Genomic DNA, 20372 nt, shown 5'->3' with positions numbered 1-20372 from the left:
TTGGGTGCATAGGGAGAGGAATGGCCAGTAGGAAAAAAAGGAGGTGATGATGCCACTGCATAAGACTGTGGTGAGTCCTCATTTAGAATATTGTGTACAATTCTAGAGACCGCACTGTCAAAAGATAAAAACAGGATGGAGTCCGTCCAGAAGGCAGCTACTAAAATGGTCAGTGGTCTTCGTAATAAAGCGTATGGGGACAGACAAAGATCTCAATAGGTATACTTTGGAAGAAAGGAAGGAGAAGGGAAATATAATAGAGACATTTAAATACCTATGCAGCATAAATGCACAGGAGGCGAGTCTCTTCCAATTGAAGGAAGCTCTGGAACAAGGGGGCATAGGATGAAGGGGAAAGGGAAAAGACTCAGAAGTAACCTAAGGAAATACTTCTTCACAGAAAGGGTGATGAATTCGTGGAATGGCCTCCTAGAGGAAGTGGTAGAGATGAAAACAGTATCTGAATTCAAGAGAGCTTGGGACAAGGACATAGGATCTCTAAGGGAGTGATAAGGAAAGTAGATGGCACGGATGGGCAGACTGGATAGGCCATATGGTGTTTATCTGCCTACATTTTTCTATGTTTCTCTATACGTTACTGGCTTTTTTGGACTTCACAGTGGAGCACCAATTCTTTAGAGGGTTCAAGTGTAAAGGTCACCCTAGTAGGTCAAGTTGAACGAATGCTCCCAATACCATCAACAAAGCACTGTAAAATGCAGCAGCAAAAACAATGAGGTCTCAATGCACCTGAGTAAAAAATAAGTCACTGCTTCCTATAAAAATGCCTATTCACTGCATAAAAAGATAATTTACAAAACAGTGTGAGCATTACACTACCAACAGAAATGTTTTACATAACTGTTAAGCTCCCAAAGATACAACGTAATCCCCATTACATCTTTAGGATTTCAAAAATGGGTCTGGCTGGCATTCCCTGCCCAGCACACATCCTTACAAAATTGTCAGCAGTAACCACACTATCTTGTCCTATGCTAGAGTTCCAGATAGAAGCTGAGCAGCTTAAAAATGTGTTGATTTCAAAATTTCATCCGTTTTCTCAAAGTCATTACTATTTCCCATTGTCTTCTCCATCCCCCTTCCCCAGCAGGGTTCAATGGAGATTTCAAATTCATCACTCCCATTTAATGCATCAGTTTTAGGCAGTGTCTGAGCAGCGTTCCCATTCATCTCCACACTACTGCTAACTTGTGCCATCATCGCCTGCTGCTGACTGCAGCAGAGCTTGGAATCACACTTCTGGGAGATGCAGGGTGAGCTGCAAGCCAAGGAGCTGTCGTGCTGGTCGGTGAATTCGGGCTGGATAGTCACTGAATGGATTCCAGCATTGTGGAGAACTTGTCGTATTTTCTGAGTGGCAAGATTGTAATCAGTGGCATCCTGACATTTGACATGGAACGTGGCTATGTTCATGCCACTAGCAAGTTCCCAGATATGCATCTCGTGGATGCTACTAACTCCTGGCACTTTGGCAAGTTTCATACCTGAAATAGATAAAACCATTCAATGGGAGATGAGCACCATGTTTTCAAAGAAGCAAAAATCACTAACATTGTTCTTTAATTATCCATTATTATTTAAAATTTTATTTAGAAAAAAGGTCTAGAGTTCCTTTATCTTTACTCTCAGTCCTTGAAGGCCGCCAACAGTCAAGTTTTCGGGACAGCCTTAATGAATGTGTATGAGGGAGATTTCCATCCAATGAAGGTAATAGTCAAGCAAATCTCTCTCATGCATATTCATTAGGGGTATCCTGAAAATCTGACCTGCTGGCAGCCCTTGAGGACTGGGAGTGAAGACCATGGTTATTCCACCAGATTCTATAAAGTGCGACGAGGTGTGCGCACAAATCAGGTCGTATTCTGATTGGTGTGCACAACTTAATTAGTTAACATGCCAATCAGTGCCACTAATTGCCACTTAACAAGCAATTATGGACACTCATTGGCATTAATTAGAATTTACACACACAATGTCTAAGCGTATTCTGTAAAGTAATGCGTATAGATTATAAGGCGCACATTTGAAAAAGGAGCATGGCCATGGGCATGGAATGGACGGGTCGTGGGCATTTGTAAAACTATGTGAATTGTTATAGAATACATCCAGTCCATGCCCAACTGTAGTGTAGGCATTTACACCAAGTTTTATTTAGTGTAAATCCTATGACTAAATTTAGTCGTGTAGATGGGCGCTAGGTGTATTCTATAAACTGCATCTGACTTTAGGTGTATTTTTTTAGGCGCCAATTTTTAAAGGTGCCATATATAGAATCTAGCCCATAGTGTGTACCTCAAATTTATTTTTAGAGGGAGAGCTATGGATATTGATTGGAAATCCAAGAAGCTACAGTGACCATGGAAGCTCCACTCTTTGCTAACACCCACACTGATCCTTTTAAGATCCGAGTTTTCATGCGATCTAGAAATGGAAGGCCAGTTCAGAATCAGTGCCCACATTTGGGGAAATTGTGAACAAACATGCCCCAAAGAGCTTGAAATGCAGTGGCTCTCACAATCAAGCTATAACAAAATTACAAGACCCAGTGCAAAGGAAAATGATTTTAAAATTCAAGTGAACACAGGGTGTCGTTCCCAACTACAGAGCATTGAAAACAATTCAGAAAATTGCAGCCTTACTGTTGAGTGATTATTTTGCTGCTTTCTTTTGTGATCCTTCAGCATTGTCTTCTGAGACCTACAAATGGCACCAGACCCACCACTATACAAATTTCTGATTGAAAACTTAACTGGGGCATATTAAGAGTATTATAAAGATGTCCTCCCTACATGACCTCCTTCCCCTGTTTCCCCATCCCCAACACACACTCTTCCAACACTTCAGCTGCTTGAGTGAAAACAGCAGGGAAGGATAAGCCCAGAATGCACTTTACTTTATTCTGGTTCATTATAAGCAGTTGCCTAATCAGTGATTGTCCTCTGAAATTCTTCAGAATCAAGATTTTATTTCTAAACAAAAATAATGTGGAGCTTTGGATTGGAGGGAGGAGGCAGACAGCAGGGCTGGGTGTGAAATTTCACTCTTCAAAAAACCAAATCACTCCCTCTTACACACACACACTTGAACACAGTCTTCACACCTTCATCTTCCTTATCCTCAAGGTGGCCAAAGTGCTGAGTACTGGTGGGAGATGGAGGATCACTGGGGGGGGGGGGGGGGGAGGTGATGGTGGCTGGAGAGAATGGAGCCCTATCTCTCTACCCTCTTGCACCACCATTTTCTCCTCCTTTTTGACTTGGAACTTGAGATAGAGGACCAGGGTCACAAGTCTCAACCTCCAATCCCTAGTGCTCCTCAAGTCACCCATTATTGTCACCAATTCCTTCCCCCTTAAAAACTGCCCACTCCAGTAGGTGTCTTCCTCAACATCACTGGCCAAGAAGGCACAGACGCCCTCATCAAACTGGAATCGGCTCGTTCTCCTGGGACAGGTGTGGGGTGGGGGGAGTTCCTGAATTCAAAAGCATGGCCTGCTCTTTGGAGTCTCAGAGAAGGTAGTGGAAGGAGTACCATCGCCTTCATTTCTTAATCCTCCCTCCTCCTACTACACTTTTTCAATCCCCTTCAAATTACACACTTCAGAGTCCCACCACTCCCCCTTACTCCAAAACCACAGGCCTTTCAAGCCCTCACTCACTCTCTCCCTTCTTTCTCCTGCACAACCCACAGCCTTTTCAGTCCCCTCACTCTTGCCTCCCCACATTCACTCTCTTTCCTTCCTCTCCTGGCCTTTGATTCCTTCACTCATTTTTCCCTCCCCCAGAGTGGTCACCCAAGAAGTTCACACAAAAAACAATGGCAAGGCCTGGAAGCCAACACACCTAACAGTGGACGAAGCAGTGAGCTCAACAGGCACTCACTCCTCATCTCTTGGATCTCCTTCACTCTCTCTTATGATCTCCTTCGCTGTGTAGGGAAATCATACAAAAAAAAAAATCACTTCATTTGAGTGCTGGAGGGAAACAAATGATCCATTCCCACTGGCTGCTCTTCTCTAGTTTCACAAAGGAGCCAGAACTGATTTACATCACTGGCTTTGTCCTGCTTCCTTGGCGTTCAGAAAAAAAAGCACTTAAAATGCTGTTCTGGCTTAAGCCCAGTAGCAGACAAAAGAAGAGGCTGAATTGACTCAAGTTTGAAACTTGCAAGCAGAATTGCCAATCAAGATGCTCTCACCCCCGTTTTGTGTCTGTTCTTTGCTCTGTGATGTCTGGTGTCAGTTTGGATACGATTGTCATAGGATGACTATGTTAGTGGATGTATGTTTTATTATCTAGTTGCATAGACAATTCCTTATGTCCCAGGTTATCTAGTTCCAGACGGCAGATTTTAGAACAGTCCTGGATTTCTGAGCACCCCATCATGGTGTACTATGGGAGTTGCAAAATACAACAAAGGCACCAGAAGCCCTCAGAAATGGGACACAGTTCTTTATTTATAAATGTCAATTTTCCAATGTTGACCCGACACGGGCCATGTTTCAGCACACAGCGCCTGTGTCAGGGGTCTGGTGTGTTCAAAGACCAAGGCCTCTGCTCTGCAAAGTAGGGTGATAATCCGTTCAGTTAGAGAGAATTAACTCAGTGTGTCAGGATAGTACAGTCCCTTCGTTCCTTGTTTAAGGAGAAAAAACTAGGTGTTGCACCATTGATTTCAAAGGGCAGGATCACACACTACAAATCTCACACTGCTTTGAGATGTAAGTTCAAAACCAAGACTGGGCAAAAAGTAATCAGCTTGGAACTGAGTAATTTGGCATCTCTACTCTTAGATGCTTATATGAATAGCATTTGGTTCTTCTCTCGCCAGCATGAGCTCATTTGGATTCTACCAGAAATTCTGCCTTTTCTTTCTGGCCCATAGTCTCTAGAATTCTTTGCCCATTTCATTATATTCTGAAGCAGTACTTAAAAGTTTTAAGTCTACTTTTAAATCATATTTTTTTCATATGACTTTTGGTGTCTAGCTTGCCCAGGCCCAGGTTCTGAAGCAATTTTCCTGCAGTACATTTGTTTGCTTTTAGTTGGAGAATGTCTGTATCTTTTGAGTGTTTCTTTCCTATTCTATTGAATAGAGTTCTTTCCAACTTTTAAAATTTGTTTTAATTGTAAACTGTCTTGACCTGCTCATCATAAAAGGACTAAGCTGCCAAGTTACCCAGTTCCAGGCTGGAAATGTTGGAACAGTCCTGACCATCCCATCGGTGCACTATGGGACTTGCAGCACTGATTTCAATGGGCAGGATCAAGCACTACAAATCCCACACTGCTTTGGGTTGTAAGTTCAAAATCAAGATCAGATTTGTCCCAAAATCTCCAGCATGGAACTGGGTAACTTGGCATCTCTGAAAGGAGGTGTAGCAATTTTTAAATAGCAAAACAAAAAGTACCAGGAGCCTTCAAAAAGAGCCGCGGTTGGACACCCCCAGGCCTGACACAGGCGCTGTGCGCCGAAACACGGACCGTGTCAGGCCCATTCTAGGATTGTTTCATCCAAACAATCGATTAAAGTTTTTATTCCCTAGTAACTCAGGAGAGACGTAGAAAATTTCTGTTACAAAGGGAGAGAGTGAGAGAGATGGGAGCTTCATTTCTACTCGCCTACCCCTGTAAATGTATTGTCAAATATTTGAATAACAAGTATATTTTTTATGATCCTGAACAATTACAGAGTTTCGTAGATAGGAAAAGCTTGAATTGTGAATAATTATAAGAAACAGCGAGAAAACATCAGAAGTAATGCCACTAACAAATAGATAAGGTTTCCTTTTATTAATCTCTCCTATATGATTTTCACCACCTTCCCCCCCCCCCCCTTGAAAATTGAGGTCTGAGAAAGAGATATGATTTGTTAAAAAAAAAAATCATTTGTTGAGACCTGAGGGTCTAGATGTTTATTTTCCTTTAATGATCTCTGTGTTTTCACAAGTGTGTTATTACAACTTGTATATTGTTTAAATAATAATAAATAAATAAATAAATAAAGTTTTTATTCCCTTTTTTTGAAGGCTCCTGGTACTTTTTGTTTTGCTGTTTGGAATTTTGTTTGTACTTTGCTCCCTCTCTTTGCTATACTGCAATTTTTAAGTAAACATAACTTCTTATATTGTAAACTGTCTTGAATGTCTTTTTTAGCCAATATGGCAGTATATAAGTTTTAATAAATTAAATTCTTCAGGCTCACCTCTCCCTTCCTCTTTCCTGCAGACTGCCTAGAAGGAAGGGCTGGAGTTGAACACCCCTGCTGCTCTAGCTCTAGAGCTGGAAAGAAGTTGCAGAACCATATTCTGGACCATTCAGAACACTAATGCTAGCCATTCATTGTGAGTCAATAGGAAAAGACCTTGATTAGCCAGGCCCTAAAAGATACCTTTATTTAAGGCTGCCAGCTGAATCCAGATTCACAGGACAGGGCTGATCCAGTCCTGGGTTTACACCACTGTATGATGGGACTTGTAGTCTTGCTTTTCTTAGGGATTGCAATGGGGAAAATCAGAACTACAAGTACCTGCATTCAACAGGGTAAACCCAGGACTTGATCAACCCTGTCCTGTGAATCTGGATCCAGTTGGCAACCTACTTTATTTGTAATACTGTTGCCAATTCAATCCAAATCTGCCTGACAGAGTTGATCCAATTATGGGTTTACCACACTGCATGCAGGGATTTGTAGTCTTGCTTCTCTTAAGGAATATCTTTCCACACAAGTAACCCTCTTACTTATGTCGTTATCATTTAAGGAGGAAAAAAGACTTCAGACACTCAACATTCTATGTGGGCACACAATGAAGGATTGAATGCTTTACATCCACTGACACTGGAAGTTCATCCCAATGTGGATAATGCATGAGCTCCTCATAAGTCAAAAAACCTCCAACCAATATGTTAATAGGCTTAATAACCTTCTATCATAAGGTGAGAAACTTATCTTACTATGTTCTCTCTCTTGTTATACACTAGCAACATTCAACTAGGCTGTATCTGTAACTGCGGCTGGGAACACTCTACAGAACGCCTCTGTTTCGCTTTAGCTTCTTAAGGAGCGAAATCCACAGCCATTCAAAGTCCTACAATATCAAAATAAAGCAGTTAATACGAGGGGGGAGTATATGGAATGTGGCAACGGGATCAAGCTGTGCAACGCTTACCTAGTTGTATCCAGCCATCTTGCTATGCCAGAGCTACCTGCGTAGTGGCTGTCTATTTTTAAACCTTCGCTCTCCCTATCGCGAGAATGACTAATTACTTAAAGGGCCAGCCATCTATTACAGGGATCTACCACAATAACCCTTAAATAACGGCTCCCCATTCGATACGATTATTCAGTCCCATAGGGGCCAAGGATTATAACCTGTAGATTCAGCGCTGTTCCACCTTAAGAAGCTAAAGCGAAACAGAAGCGCTCTGTAGAGCGTTCCCAGCCACAGTTACGGATACAGCCTAGTTGAATGTTGCTAGTGTATAACAAGAGAGAGAACATAGTAAGATAAGTTTCTCACCTTATGATGAGGATCTCATGCATTATCCACATTGGGATGAACTTCCAGTGTCAGTGGATGTAAAGCATTCAATCCTTCATTGTGTGCCCACACAGAATGTTGAGTGTCTGAAGTCTTTTTTCCTCCTTAAATGATAATGACATTATAAGTAAGAGGGTTACTTGCGTGGAAAGATATAACATTAGTTTGTAGCAAGTACCATTGACAACTTTGAAATAACAATTCTCTTAGGGAAGGCAATGGGGAAATCAGAACTGCAAGACCCTGCAAGCAGTGGGGTAAAACCAGGACTGGATCAACCTTGTCAGGTGAATCCGGAGCCTGCTGGCAACTCTAAATAGTAGGTATTAGGTTGGAACTGCTTTGGGTTAGGAACCTGCCACCCTCAGTATCTATTCTGTGTATTCTTTGCATACATTTTGACACCTTATACATTTTTATACTAGATATATAAAGCATTTTTCCACTGGAATAATGTGCCAAACTCCTTAATTTAACTGGGCCTCTTCCTTCCTCCCCCCCCCCCCCCAACATTGCTGTTGTATAAACAGTAAGAATACAACTGTTCCCACTTTTCTTCTGCACAGAAATAAGCAACAGAAATGCTTCAGACCTGCTGACTTTAATCGTCTCTAAATGCAGGCTTTCACTAATCCAGAGAGATTTCAAACCCGTTGCTTAAGTACACATGTGACCACAAATTTCCCATCCCCAGGGACCACAAAGCTGTTATACACACACAATCCACAGAAATCCTTCCAGAAATGAACCAACCCTGGCACACACTCAAAGCAAAATTGTTAAGAGAAAAGGGAAAGGACAAATATCTTACCAATCTCTTTCACATCAACACCTTTCGGAACCATCTGCAGCAAAATTGTAGAGGTCTCTTTGATTAGAGGGAAGGCCGAGGATAAAACAATAATGACCATGAGCACAGTCAGGCTTGGATCAATATAGCACTGCCAGGTACATTCGGTGCCCTCCAAAGGCTTCACATAGAAAATTGTGGCAGCAATCACCACAACTACTGAACCCAGAGCATCTCCCATGACATGCAGAAGCACACCTATATAAAGAAAGGAAACACTTGCTTAGTCTTCATTTTCACTCTTTGATGACAAGTTACCTTCGTGTCAAAACCCACCATGATGTGACAGTTCCCCTCCTCCCCGTTCAAAACAGCTATGACTAGAATGAAGATAACTGAAACCTGAAGACATTTTTTTTTCCAAAATACTTGGGCACAACTCTATTTACAATGACTTCTGCATAATATATTGGAGACTGTAATACCCTAGCTATGGCTAGTTAATGTTTTGTAATCCACACTGAACTTGAAAGATGCTTGTGGAATATAAGCTTTGTATTAATATGTGTTATCTGAGACAATAACCAGAATAATGCACCTTTCATCCTAGCACTCTCTCTTGGTAGCCTTTGCAGTTTAGTATGTCAAAAACATGCATGCAGTCACCCCAAGGGGGCAGGTCACCTGGCTGAAGGGATCTAAAAGAGAATCCCAAGGCCACACCTGACGTGTACTTCAATGCACTAAACCAGTGACCCCAAATCCTCTCCACAAGGATTCCTATAGCAGATCCCTATTCAGCATCCTCCCTCTTCCAGGTTCATCAACAAACTGTTTGGATTTCTCCATCTAGAGATTAGCAGGGGTGAGGATTGGGTTTAATGCATTCTGGTATAGGTGAGAATAGTAAAAATCATTGTATAGGTAATGGTGTTCTTTAAGTGCAGGAAGGTGCCATTCAGTAAGGTAAAAAAGTGTCCAAGACCACCATAGACCTGATTTGCTTATGTCTCAGATCCAACTATCATCACCTACACAGTGACTATCATGTGTACCAGATGACACTGAGGGACCTCACCCTCTTTCTTAGTCTTTATTCACTGCCATCTTGTTTCTTCCCTCATAAGTACATAAGTACATAAGTAGTGCCATACTGGGAAAGACCAAAGGTCCATCTAGCCCAGCATCCTGTCACCGACAGTGGCCAATCCAGGTCAAGGGCACCTGGCACGCTCCCCAAACGTAAAAACATTCCAGACAAGTTATACCTAAAAATGCGGAATTTTTCCAAGTCCATTTAATAGCGGTCTATGGACTTGTCCTTTAGGAATCTATCTAACCCCTTTTTAAACTCCGTCAAGCTAACCGCCCGTACCACGTTCTCCGGCAACGAATTCCAGAGTCTAATTACACGTTGGGTGAAGAAAAATTTTCTCCAATTCGTTTTAAATTTACCACACTGTAGCTTCAACTCATGCCCTCTAGTCCTAGTATTTTTGGATAGCGTGAACAGTCGCTTCACATCCACCCGATCCATTCCACTCATTATTTTATACACTTCTATCATATCTCCCCTCAGCCGTCTCTTCTCCAAGCTGAAAAGCCCTAGCCTTCTCAGCCTCTCTTCATAGGAAAGTCGTCCCATCCCCACTATCATTTTCGTCGCCCTTCGCTGTACCTTTTCCAATTCTACTATATCTTTTTTGAGATACGGAGACCAGTACTGAACACAATACTCCAGGTGCGGTCGCACCATGGAGCGATACAACGGCATTATAACATCCGCACACCTGGACTCCATACCCTTCCTAATAACACCCAACATTCTATTCGCTTTCCTAGCCGCAGCAGCACACTGAGCAGAAGGTTTCAGCGTATCATCGACGACGACACCCAGATCCCTTTCTTGATCCGTAACTCCTAACGCGGAACCTTGCAAGACGTAGCTATAATTCGGGTTCCTCTTACCCACATGCATCACTTTGCACTTGTCAACATTGAACTTCATCTGCCACTTGCACGCCCATTCTCCCAGTCTCGCAAGGTCCTCCTGTAATCGTTCACATTCCTCCTGCGACTTGACGACCCTGAATAATTTTGTGTCATCGGCGAATTTAATTACCTCACTAGTTATTCCCATCTCTAGGTCATTTATAAATACATTAAAAAGCAACGGACCCAGCACAGACCCCTGCGGGACCCCACTAACTACCCTCCTCCACTGAGAATACTGGCCACGCAATCCTACTCTCTGCTTCCTATCTTTCAACCAGTTCTTAATCCATAATAATACCCTACCTCCGATTCCATGACTCTGCAATTTCTTCAGGAGTCTTTCGTGCGGCACTTTGTCAAACGCCTTCTGAAAATCCAGATATACAATATCAACCGGCTCCCCATTGTCCACATGTTTGCTTACCCCCTCAAAAAAATGCATTAGATTGGTGAGGCAAGACTTCCCTTCACTAAATCCGTGCTGACTTTGTCTCATCAGTCCATGTTTTTGTATATGCTCTGCAATTTTATTCTTAATAATAGCCTCCACCATCTTGCCCGGCACCGACGTCAGACTCACCGGTCTATAATTTCCCGGATCTCCTCTGGAACCTTTCTCTTCCTCTTCTTTCTCTCTCCTGTCCTCTTTCTTTTCCCCTCCTCACACCCAGCCCTTTCTTTCTCTTTCCTCCGCTCTATTCTACTCCTTTAGGGACACAGTTTGGTTCCTAATACAGGTGATCTCCACAAGGCTGCTACTCTTACTTTAATCAGTATTGTAGAGAGTCACTGCTCCCTGCTCTGGCTCTAATCAATGGACAAAACCACTGCTCCGTAAACCTATCAGCAGTTTTGTTACTGATCTGTGGTAGAGATCATTATCTTCCTTGCTTCTAATTGGACACAATCATTACTCCCTGTTCTGATCAAGGTCACAGAGCTGCTACTCTTCCAGCTACTCCCTCAATGACAGGTAGGTGGAGAATATTTCAGGGCAGGGCAGGCAACACATACTTTTGGAACCATTGCTCTGTGGTCACATGGGGAATATATGTGTCACTGTAATGACGCCCACTGGGTAACTCCTTGTAGTTTGAAAGTTTCAGCCAAGGGTAAATACAACAAGAGGTTATTTGAGCTGTGGTCTACTGGGGTTTCCTGAGCCCCTAATTCATCAAGTGTGGTAAAATAGAAAGAGAAGGGATAGAGTGAGTGTACAGGTAGTTAAAAGAAAACCTGGAGTTTTAAATTATTCTAAACCACTGTGGGTTGATATTTTTCAAAGAAGGTAGACTAATATAACAAGGACTTCTGAGGCCTACTTTCTGAATATTTTACAATATACAGCAGAGGAACGGGCTAGAATGGGCTTTGCATAAATACATAAAGGGAAGTCCTGGTACAGCCACCCCAACCATTGTTGTCGCCTATTATAACCACTTATTGGGGGCAGAAAACAGCAGCCGAGTCAAAGGAAAACAATAGGTCCCAACAGCCTCACAAACTCAAAAGAACCATCAACACATACTTAACCTGCATTTTTATAGGATGCTTGTGTGGTGGTCATGATTGTTCAAGTTTAATTATCAAAGTTTTGTGGGTGCTGCAGGATAGGTGCCTGAAAGTCAACTGAGGAGGGGTCTAAGGCTGAAGATTCACCTAGAACACCCACTACTCTTGCACCAGCTCTGATTAAAACAGATCACACAGTCCTAAAACTCTGGATTTTTATATTTTTCAAGATGCAGCTCAGTCTTCAGAGTTGCACACACAGTCAATTGCTAGAAATTAATCTCAGGTTCTCCATTTTCAGTATGGAGTGGAGGAGTGGCCTAGTGGTTAGGGTGGTGGAATTTGGTCCTGGGGAACTGAGTTTGATTCCCACTTCAGGCACAGGCAGCTCCTTGTGACTCTGGGCAAGTCACTTAACCCTCCGTTGCCCCATGTAAGCCGCATTGAGCCTGCCATGAGTGGGAAAGCGCGGGGTACAAATGTAACAAAAAAAAATCTAATCATTTTCATAATGTCATTGTCAGTCTATCAATGAACATGATGCTCTGCAATAGCAAGTACTTTCATTAACCACAAGCTTGGCAACAAGAAAGGGTGGAGGACAGGAAAAGTAAACATAAGCCCCCCCCCCCCTCGCACCACCACCACCGATATTCAGCAAGCGGCAGGCAGCACAGTTAGCTGCCAGCACCGGAACTGACCACAGATATTCAATGCTAAGCTGTTTGCAGCAACCAACATGAATGTCTAGTTTCAGTTTTGTCTGCAACAACTTAACCATTTAAGTCAATATTCAGTGCTAACCAGTTAAGCGCTTAGCAGTTAAAGATAGGCTGTATAAATAGCAGGCCCATCTTTAACCGCTAAGCACTTAACCGGTTAGCACTAAATATCCACACTTAACTGGCTGTCATGCGTCATAGCCAGTTAGCAGCTAGCCACTAAGTGCTAACATTCAGCAAAGATAACTGGCTATCTCACATTGAATATTAGCAGTAAGTTGTCTAAGTGCTATTTAACCAGCCAGTAGCCATTCCTGGGCGATTACATAGTTCTGAATTATCGGGCCCAAGGTATCTAAATGTTTGAGCAAATCAGGTCTGATTGAGTATCCAGTTAGGCAATGTCTACAGACAGGGCTGCCGAGAGACTGAGCAGTGCATGGGGCATGGCTGCTGCCCCCCGCTGCTGCTGTCCAACCCCCGCCCCCCACCCCCCCAGGATTGTCGCCAATGCTTTTTTTGTAGGAAAAAAGGTACCGGTACTCATTATGGGCGGGGTCACCATCTATGGTCCCACCTCTGCCACCCCCTGCAATTGTAAATGCTTGCCCCAGCGGCTGCTTTTTCTCTGCTCCTCTGGGTCCTCCCCAGCCTCCAAGAGGGGCCTGGCTCCAGAGTTCTCTCTCTCCTGCACCTGTTGGGATGTGATCACTTGGGTCCCGTCAGAAGCAGGAGAGAGAGTGAGACCCCGGCGCCGAGCCCCCTTGGAGGCCCAGGCCCAGGGAATTTTGCCCCCCCCCCCCCCCCCCCCCCGCTCTTTCTCTCGGCAGGGGAGGAATGACAGAGGAGGAGATGCACATGGATTTAGGGGAGAGAATAGAAATTCTGGACATGGAGGGAAGGTGAGAGAGTTGAAATGCTGGACATGGATGGAGGAGAGGGGAGGGAAGCGAGAGGAAGTGAGATGAACATGGATGGAGGGGAGGAGAGAGGAGAAATGCTGGACGTGGATGGAAAGAGGAAGGAGATGTGTACTGACAAGATGGGGGAAAGGGAAAAGAGGAGAATAACTACACATGGATGAATAAAATAGGCAAAAGCTGGATGCATTCTATACCTCCTCCAGTCAAGTCCGCAGAGGACCCAGCTTTTACCTATGGATGTAGGGCAAGAAATGAAGAAGAAAGGAGGAAAGTAAAGAAATAAATGGAAAGGAAGCCCTGGAAACGGAGTTAAGGGAACAGATAGAGAGCAGCAGAATCAAAGACTGGGACCAACATGATCAGAAAAACAAAGTCACCAGACAACAAAGGTAGAAAAAATCATTTATTTTCATTTTAGTGTTTGGAATATGACCAATTTGAGAATTTATACCTGCTGTCTTATTTTGCATTGGGTATACTAGAACTGTAACAGCTTATAGAAATTATTTATAATGAAAAAAAAATCAAACGTTATTTTTTTTCTCCTATACTGGTATAGTATTTTCAATGATACTGCTTATATGCGCCATGGCTGGTATAAGGGGTGTGGCTACCACAGGGGTGGGACCATAGATGGTGACCCCGCCCATAATGAGTACCGGTACCTTTTTTCCTACAAAAAAAGCATTGGTGACAATCCTGTGGGGGGGGGGGGGGGGGGACAGCAGCAGCGGGGGGCAGCAGCCATGCCCCATGCCCGGCAGCAGACACATAGGGATGCTGGGCAGCAGGAGAAGCCACACAGCACCTGGTTAGAGAGGCAGCTCTATAATTTAAAATGTCTATTTAAACTGGTAGACTGATTGCCAGTTCTCCCAACTCTGTAGACTTCATATATGTGTTGTGAGAAGGGTGGTGGGGGGAGAGGTTTTGTAAGGGAACTTCCACCTCGCGCTTAATACTCTCCTACAATTGTCTGGAATAAGGATAGCCCAAGAAAACTAGTTGCAAATAAACTTGCAGCCAACAGAGGGCACCCATGAAAGGTTGCTAGGCACTCAAAGAAAGGAAAAGAAGGCTCGGGAGAAATCCAGGTTTCCGAGCTCAATGAGGAGGAAACTTCCCGAGAAGGCCGAGGGTTCCTAACACATGACATTGGGAGAGGGTGGAGAAGGAACATGTTCTCCAGCCCATGGAAGTGGAAAACACCAGTGCTCCAGATAAAGGGTTCAATGCACAAAGGGGATTGCACGCAAATGAGGGGATTGCACGCAAATGAGCTGCACGTATCCCCCTTTGTGCATGCTTGCTGTTTGCGAGTCCGAGCTGTCAAATGTGTTCGACAACTCTGATGCACTGGGCCCTCCCCAATCCCACACTTTTTTTTTTTAATTTCTCTGGTGGTCCAGTGGACCCTAAGCCCCCCACCCCCCGCCCAAATCTTTTTTCTTTAACTTTCCCTGGTGGTGAAAGCAGGAGAGCAAGAGCAACAGCTCCTCCCTCGAGCTTGCCCGGATCAAAATGGCGGCACCCAGACCCTGCCTAGTGTATTCTGGGATGAACTGGGCGTGGCTAAACACCATATAAGGAGAAAACTCATGAGGAACTTAAGGAGATGGACATAGAAACTGACATTTAAAAAGCCTCTAGAAAAGTTGGGAATTAATCTAGCAGCTATCCTGTAAGTAAAAGGTTTTATTTTGTTTTGTGGCAGATGTAGGGGGCATAATGGAGTTCAGGTCTCTCCATTGTGAGTGATTATGTGTGGGATCTGCTAGCTGTTTGAGCCCTAGGCTTGTTAGAGGGGGCAAACGTAAAACATAACAGAAACTTTGGGGAGCTAGGTAGTTTCGGTTAGCACCAATGTTTTGTTGAAATAAGACTGTTTGAGGAACAGGGAATTAAGGTTTCATGAACAGAAACAGCATTTTATATTAGATTGTAAGCTCTTTGAGCAGGGACTGTCTTTCTTCTATGTTTGTGCAGTGCCGCGTATGCCTTGTAGCGCTATAGAAATGCTAAATAGTAGTAGTAGTAGTAATATTGCTGATTGTATGCCCGCCTGCCCACCCAAACCCTCTCACAAGCATTCCCAGCTCTACATTTCCTATATAGATTATTATAGGCCAATGATTTTCCTGCTGATTCCCAGTTAGACTCCACTCATTTTCCTGGGTCTGGGATTTACATCTTATATCCAGTTATTCTCAAATTGGTTATTTGTCTATTGCTTCTGTATATGGCACCCTAAGTAGCCAGGAGCTACTTCCTCATATACATTCTCCACAACTTTCTTCCTTGCAGTTGCCTCACTTCTTTTTTCAGTTCACAAACTTTATTAATAATTTAAACAATGACACCAAAATCAACAAAAAAGATCAGGCTACAAAGTACTAAAGAACTGCTGATCATCAAATAAATACATACAGAAGACCATACATCATAGTTTACAGTTTATTAAAATTTGCTATACCGCCATTAACTAACTAGCTGATCAAAGTGGTTAACAGTCTACAATCAAAACAAGAACTACAATTCAAGACAGGAAAGAGCAACACATTCAGATAGGCTCAATCTAGCCTAGAGATAAAAATGGGGAAAAAGTGGGGGGGGGGGGGGGGGGGAAGTATTATTGGGGGAGGACTAGGAAAGGGGAGGTAGGAAATAACGGTGATATTTACAGAACACAATCCTAATTGGAATCTAATGCTTTATGAAAAAGCCAAGTTTTCAGAGCAGATTTAAATTTCATAAAGGAGAGTTCAGCATGGATTGGAAAAGGCAAAGAGTTTCATAGGAAAGGAGCAGGAAAAAAGAAGGCAGTCGTCTGGTAGATTCTAACTGGGCATGTCTGAGGCCAGGGAGGAGTAAATGATGATCATTAATAGACAAAAGCAGTCTAACCAAGGAGTATGGGATGGTGAGACCTGATAAAGAGGAAGGCTATCCTAAAGGCCTTAAAAGTGAGAGTAAGAGTTTTAAAGATGATCCTTTTTTTTTTTTTTTACTGGGATCCAGGAGCCAGTGGTGTTTATAACGCAAGGGAGGAACATGGTCAAATCTTCATGTGTGACAAATAGCTGTGTTCCAGAGTGACTGTAATTTCTTTAGATTTGACAGGGAGCAGCCCAGATAGATTATATTATTATATTATAATAGCCCAACCTGGTAACAAGTAGAGAGATAATGAGAGAATGAAATGTATCATGGTCAAAGTACCTTCTGACTAAGCATAGCTGATGAAGGAAATAAAAGCCAGCCTTGCATACGATGGAAATCTGTGGGGAAAAGGTGAGTTGGGAGTTGCAAGTAATGCCTAAGAAATAAAGAGTCTACAGGTAAAAAGGTGAGTTTGGAGTCAACAATAATGCCTAAGAAGTAAAAAGATTCTACAGGTAAAATACCAAATAAATTTAAGGAGAGAGCTGGGCTAGGAAGACCACTGGTGAACCAACAGGCCACAGTTTTTTCTTTATTTAGGACTATCCTGCGATCACAGACCAACTTGATACTAGAGCTAGACAGTCTTAAAGAGAGGAGAAGCAGATTGGTAGGGTAGATCAAGAAAATATTGTCTGTGTACAAGTGGAATGAAATACCAGTAGACTGAATGACAGTGGCAAGGGAGCTTTTAAAGAGATTAATAAGGAGACGAGACATAGAACTCTGTGGAACCCCACAAGCTAAGGGGTGTGAAGAGGGCGTGACAACCTTGTAAGAACGATTTGATAGAAAGGAAAAGATCCAAGTGAAAATGGAACCCATCACACTGAGGGATGCAAGGTGAGATATGAGAAGTGAATGATCAACCAAGTCAAAAGCTGCAGAAAGATTGAACGAGATAGCAAGAACAATGTTATGTTTGTCAAGATGAGAGTAAATTTCGCTTAAAAAGGCAGTTAAGACCGTCTCTGTGCTAAAATGAGCTCTGAAACACAGATTGCTGAGGATATAAAGGGCAAGAGAAATTTATGAAGCAAACCAGTGGTCTTCATTAATTTTTAAGCTGGGGCCACTTTGGATTCTAATGAACTGAAGGAAAGCCACCCAATATCTTCCCATGCAGGGCTATGACACCACTGACCAGTATGTGTCAATCACATTCAACCCCACCAGACCACATTCATTGGTGGTGGTAGGGGGTGGGGGGGCGGTATTCTCAAGTTTGTGAGAATTTCCAAATGCATTCTCTTTTGTCTATTGAGAAATGCCTTGCCCTTCAAGCATGAGGTCCCTATCCCCATTCACTTTTCCCCTTTCTGTCCTGAGCCTGGGTAGAGAGACAGAGTAGCAGGAAAATAAAAACAGAAAGACAATGGAGACCACCTTTGGCCCCTAGGCCTTGCATTGAAGAATCCTGTAGTAAACCTTCCCTCTCAACAATTACTCTTTCATACTTATGTATTTAAAAACATAGCCTCACCATATGCCTACAGATAACATAGTAGAATTTTCCAATTATTTTCAAGATAAGTAGGCTATTCAGCAATTTAGATTGGCAAACATCTGGTATCCCCATTGAATTACTATATCATATGTTAAAGGAGAATCAAATTTAAAGATATTCTGGATATGCTGCCCCACTGTTTTAATTCAACAGCTCTCTCCCACTCTCCAACATGTTCTGGTGTATCTCTACTAGACTGTAAGCTTCATGAAGAAGGGACTGTGTTTTGTGTGTCTGTATCCCACTTGCTACACCATCAGGTGGCGCCATAAACACAATAACTCCAGAATCTGCATACTAGCTAATGTTGGTGTTGTAGACCTTGTTTTTCTGATGTTTTCTGATTTAACATTGAATTCTGACAATACTCTGCCCTGTTCTCTTCAAGTCACAACATCATAATTCCCTGTCACTTTATCAGAGGAAACTGATTTTCTCACCTCATTCAGCCCTTTTTGCTCCATGGGACTATTTGGTAAATGTGAGAGTTTCCTTTCAAATAAGGAAAGTAGCTTTTTTGTTTGTTTGTTTGCGATCTAGCTAGTCTTTCTTCACATAAAATGGACAATGCATTCCTATAGGAAATGAACTGATGTGAATAGGAGAGGTAATAATGAGCCATAGACCATCCCAGGAGAAATCACTGTAAGGAGATTTTTCCCCTCAGAATATTCTAGCACTGCACTGGCCTCTGTATCAGATGCGATCTCCGACTGTCACATGCAGCAGGGAGCCCTGAATGCCAGGTGATCCATAATAGGATAAATGCCCCCACTGGGCCCAACATCTCTTATCTATTGCACAGTACCTCTGATGTTCAGTGCGGCGGCTTTCTTGGTATCAGTCTGTTTCCCTTGCTCATCAGACTCATCCTGGGTGCTCACACCTGTAGCCAAAGAAGAAACTCTGTGTTGTGTATAAATTCTACAAATGAAAGAAACCAATTTTCTCAAAAACCAGCATTTAAAAAATGCACAAGTCATTCTATAATGAAATCTCTAATGCAAACCAAATGCACACACCTTCCCAAAACCCACCACTTAGATAAGTGACAGCCAGCTGAACATTACACAGGCTACAATCACCATCTGCAGCTATCATTCTTTTTTTTTTTTTTTTTTTTGGGGGGGGGGGGGGGGGGAATATGAAATAAGTAGGAAAAGGGAGAACCCAGAACAGAGATGCCCAAGAAAATCCCACCACTTGTGCCAACAGACCCTGACATGCAGCCCAGCCCAGCCTCTGCTCTAGTAAACAATATGAGGGAATTGGGTGACTGGGGTATGGGACAGGGCATGAAGGCAAGAACAGAGAAAGGGCTGGGGGGAAAGGGGGGCAGGAGAGATGCCAGTGGCATGGGACAGAGTAGCACCTGCTTGGTCGGGGTGTAAGGAGCCCAGCGCCTCGGCTGCTCCTGAGGTCTCCTGGAGGCTGCAGCCAGAGCCCGAGCGCTGCCTCCGATGGGGCTGATCATCCTTGGCTGGGCAGAAGCAGCTGTAGTCCTGGAAGACAAGGAGCCCCACGATGTTCACAACCAACCCGAGGACACCCACAATCAGCACCAGCTCCACACGGTCAATTATCTCGGGTCGAGCGAGCCGCATTAGTGCCTCCACCAGGATGGTGAAGTAGAGGGCGGTGAGGAAGACGGCATTACACAGAGCTCCCACCACCTCGGCTCGCGAGTAGCCGAAAGTGGCCCGTTGCCCTCGCCGCGTCCTGTGGGAGACCCGGGCGGCCGTCAGCCCCACACACAGCGAGATCAAGTCAGACAACATGCTGAATGAGTCAGACACCAGAGCGATTGAGTTGCCCAGGTAGCCGGACACCAGCTCAGCCACGAAGAAACCGCCAGTGAGCACCAGCATGAAGATGAGGCGGCAGGTCTTACCCGTGTACCTCCCCATGCCTACTGCCCCCGGGCTACCCTATCAATCTGCACCGTTTTGTACCCCGGTGGCACCTACTTTAGCTTACAATCGGTGCTCCTTCCTCCTCTATAGCACTGCTGCTCATTCTCTGACCCCCCACCCCCCTCTAGGACGGTCTTCCATTGCAGAATGCCCTGTCTCTGGCAGAGCTTCTGAGCTCTGGCCACTCCCTGCCTCTGCCTTTTAACAGCCTGTCAGCAGTAGCACAGATGCTGGCCTCAGCATTTTAAGTGAAAGCCAGCCCTGGCCAGTCCCCTTCCCTCAACAAGGGAGGGCTGAGCAACTCTCTCAGCCCATCCTAGAAGATAGGGAATCGATGACTCATTCTTTCTGCCAGGTTAGGTAGAGCAATTCACAGGCGTAACAGTCTGACCCCGGAGAGATGTAATGAGGCGGAGTGTCCCTAGGGTGCACCTTAACATGGTGCCACTGCCAGGCACCCGGAGCACCCACACCCAGGGGGATCTACCATCGGGACACCCGGCTTGGGT

General features: G+C 43.9%; 1 protein-coding gene across 1 annotated transcript; it reads right to left on the bottom strand.

Annotated features, from left to right (window-relative positions):
* Positions 1-532: 532 nt before the first annotated feature.
* On the bottom strand, positions 533-20056 carry LOC115464246 (zinc transporter 10-like). The gene is made up of 4 exons (XM_030194644.1): positions 19323-20056; positions 18759-18836; positions 8373-8609; positions 533-1505 (listed from the first exon to the last, which is right to left on the bottom strand). The coding sequence occupies exons 1-4, from the start codon at positions 19855-19857 to the stop codon at positions 1024-1026; spliced, it is 1332 nt and encodes a 443-aa protein (XP_030050504.1). The 5' UTR covers positions 19858-20056; the 3' UTR covers positions 533-1023.
* Between the last annotated feature and the right edge of the window lie 316 nt (positions 20057-20372).

The sequence above is a fragment of the Microcaecilia unicolor genome, chromosome 3 (genome assembly GCF_901765095.1).
Source record: "Microcaecilia unicolor chromosome 3, aMicUni1.1, whole genome shotgun sequence".
Classification (NCBI taxonomy): Eukaryota; Metazoa; Chordata; class Amphibia; order Gymnophiona; family Siphonopidae; genus Microcaecilia; species Microcaecilia unicolor.
Note: the sequence above shows the minus strand (reverse complement) of the source record. Positions and strands in the feature narration are given on the sequence as shown.

Coding starts and splice junctions, on each gene's coding strand:
- LOC115464246 (XM_030194644.1), bottom strand. CDS start 19,857: ATGGGGAGGTACACGGGTAAGACCTGCCGCCTCATCTTCATGCTGGTG. Junction 8,610..18,758: donor CGCCGCACTGAACATCAGAG/GTACTGTGCAAT, acceptor TTCTTTATATAG/GTGTGCTTCTGCATGTCATG. Junction 1,506..8,372: donor TGTTGATGTGAAAGAGATTG/GTAAGATATTTG, acceptor TATCTATTTCAG/GTATGAAACTTGCCAAAGTG.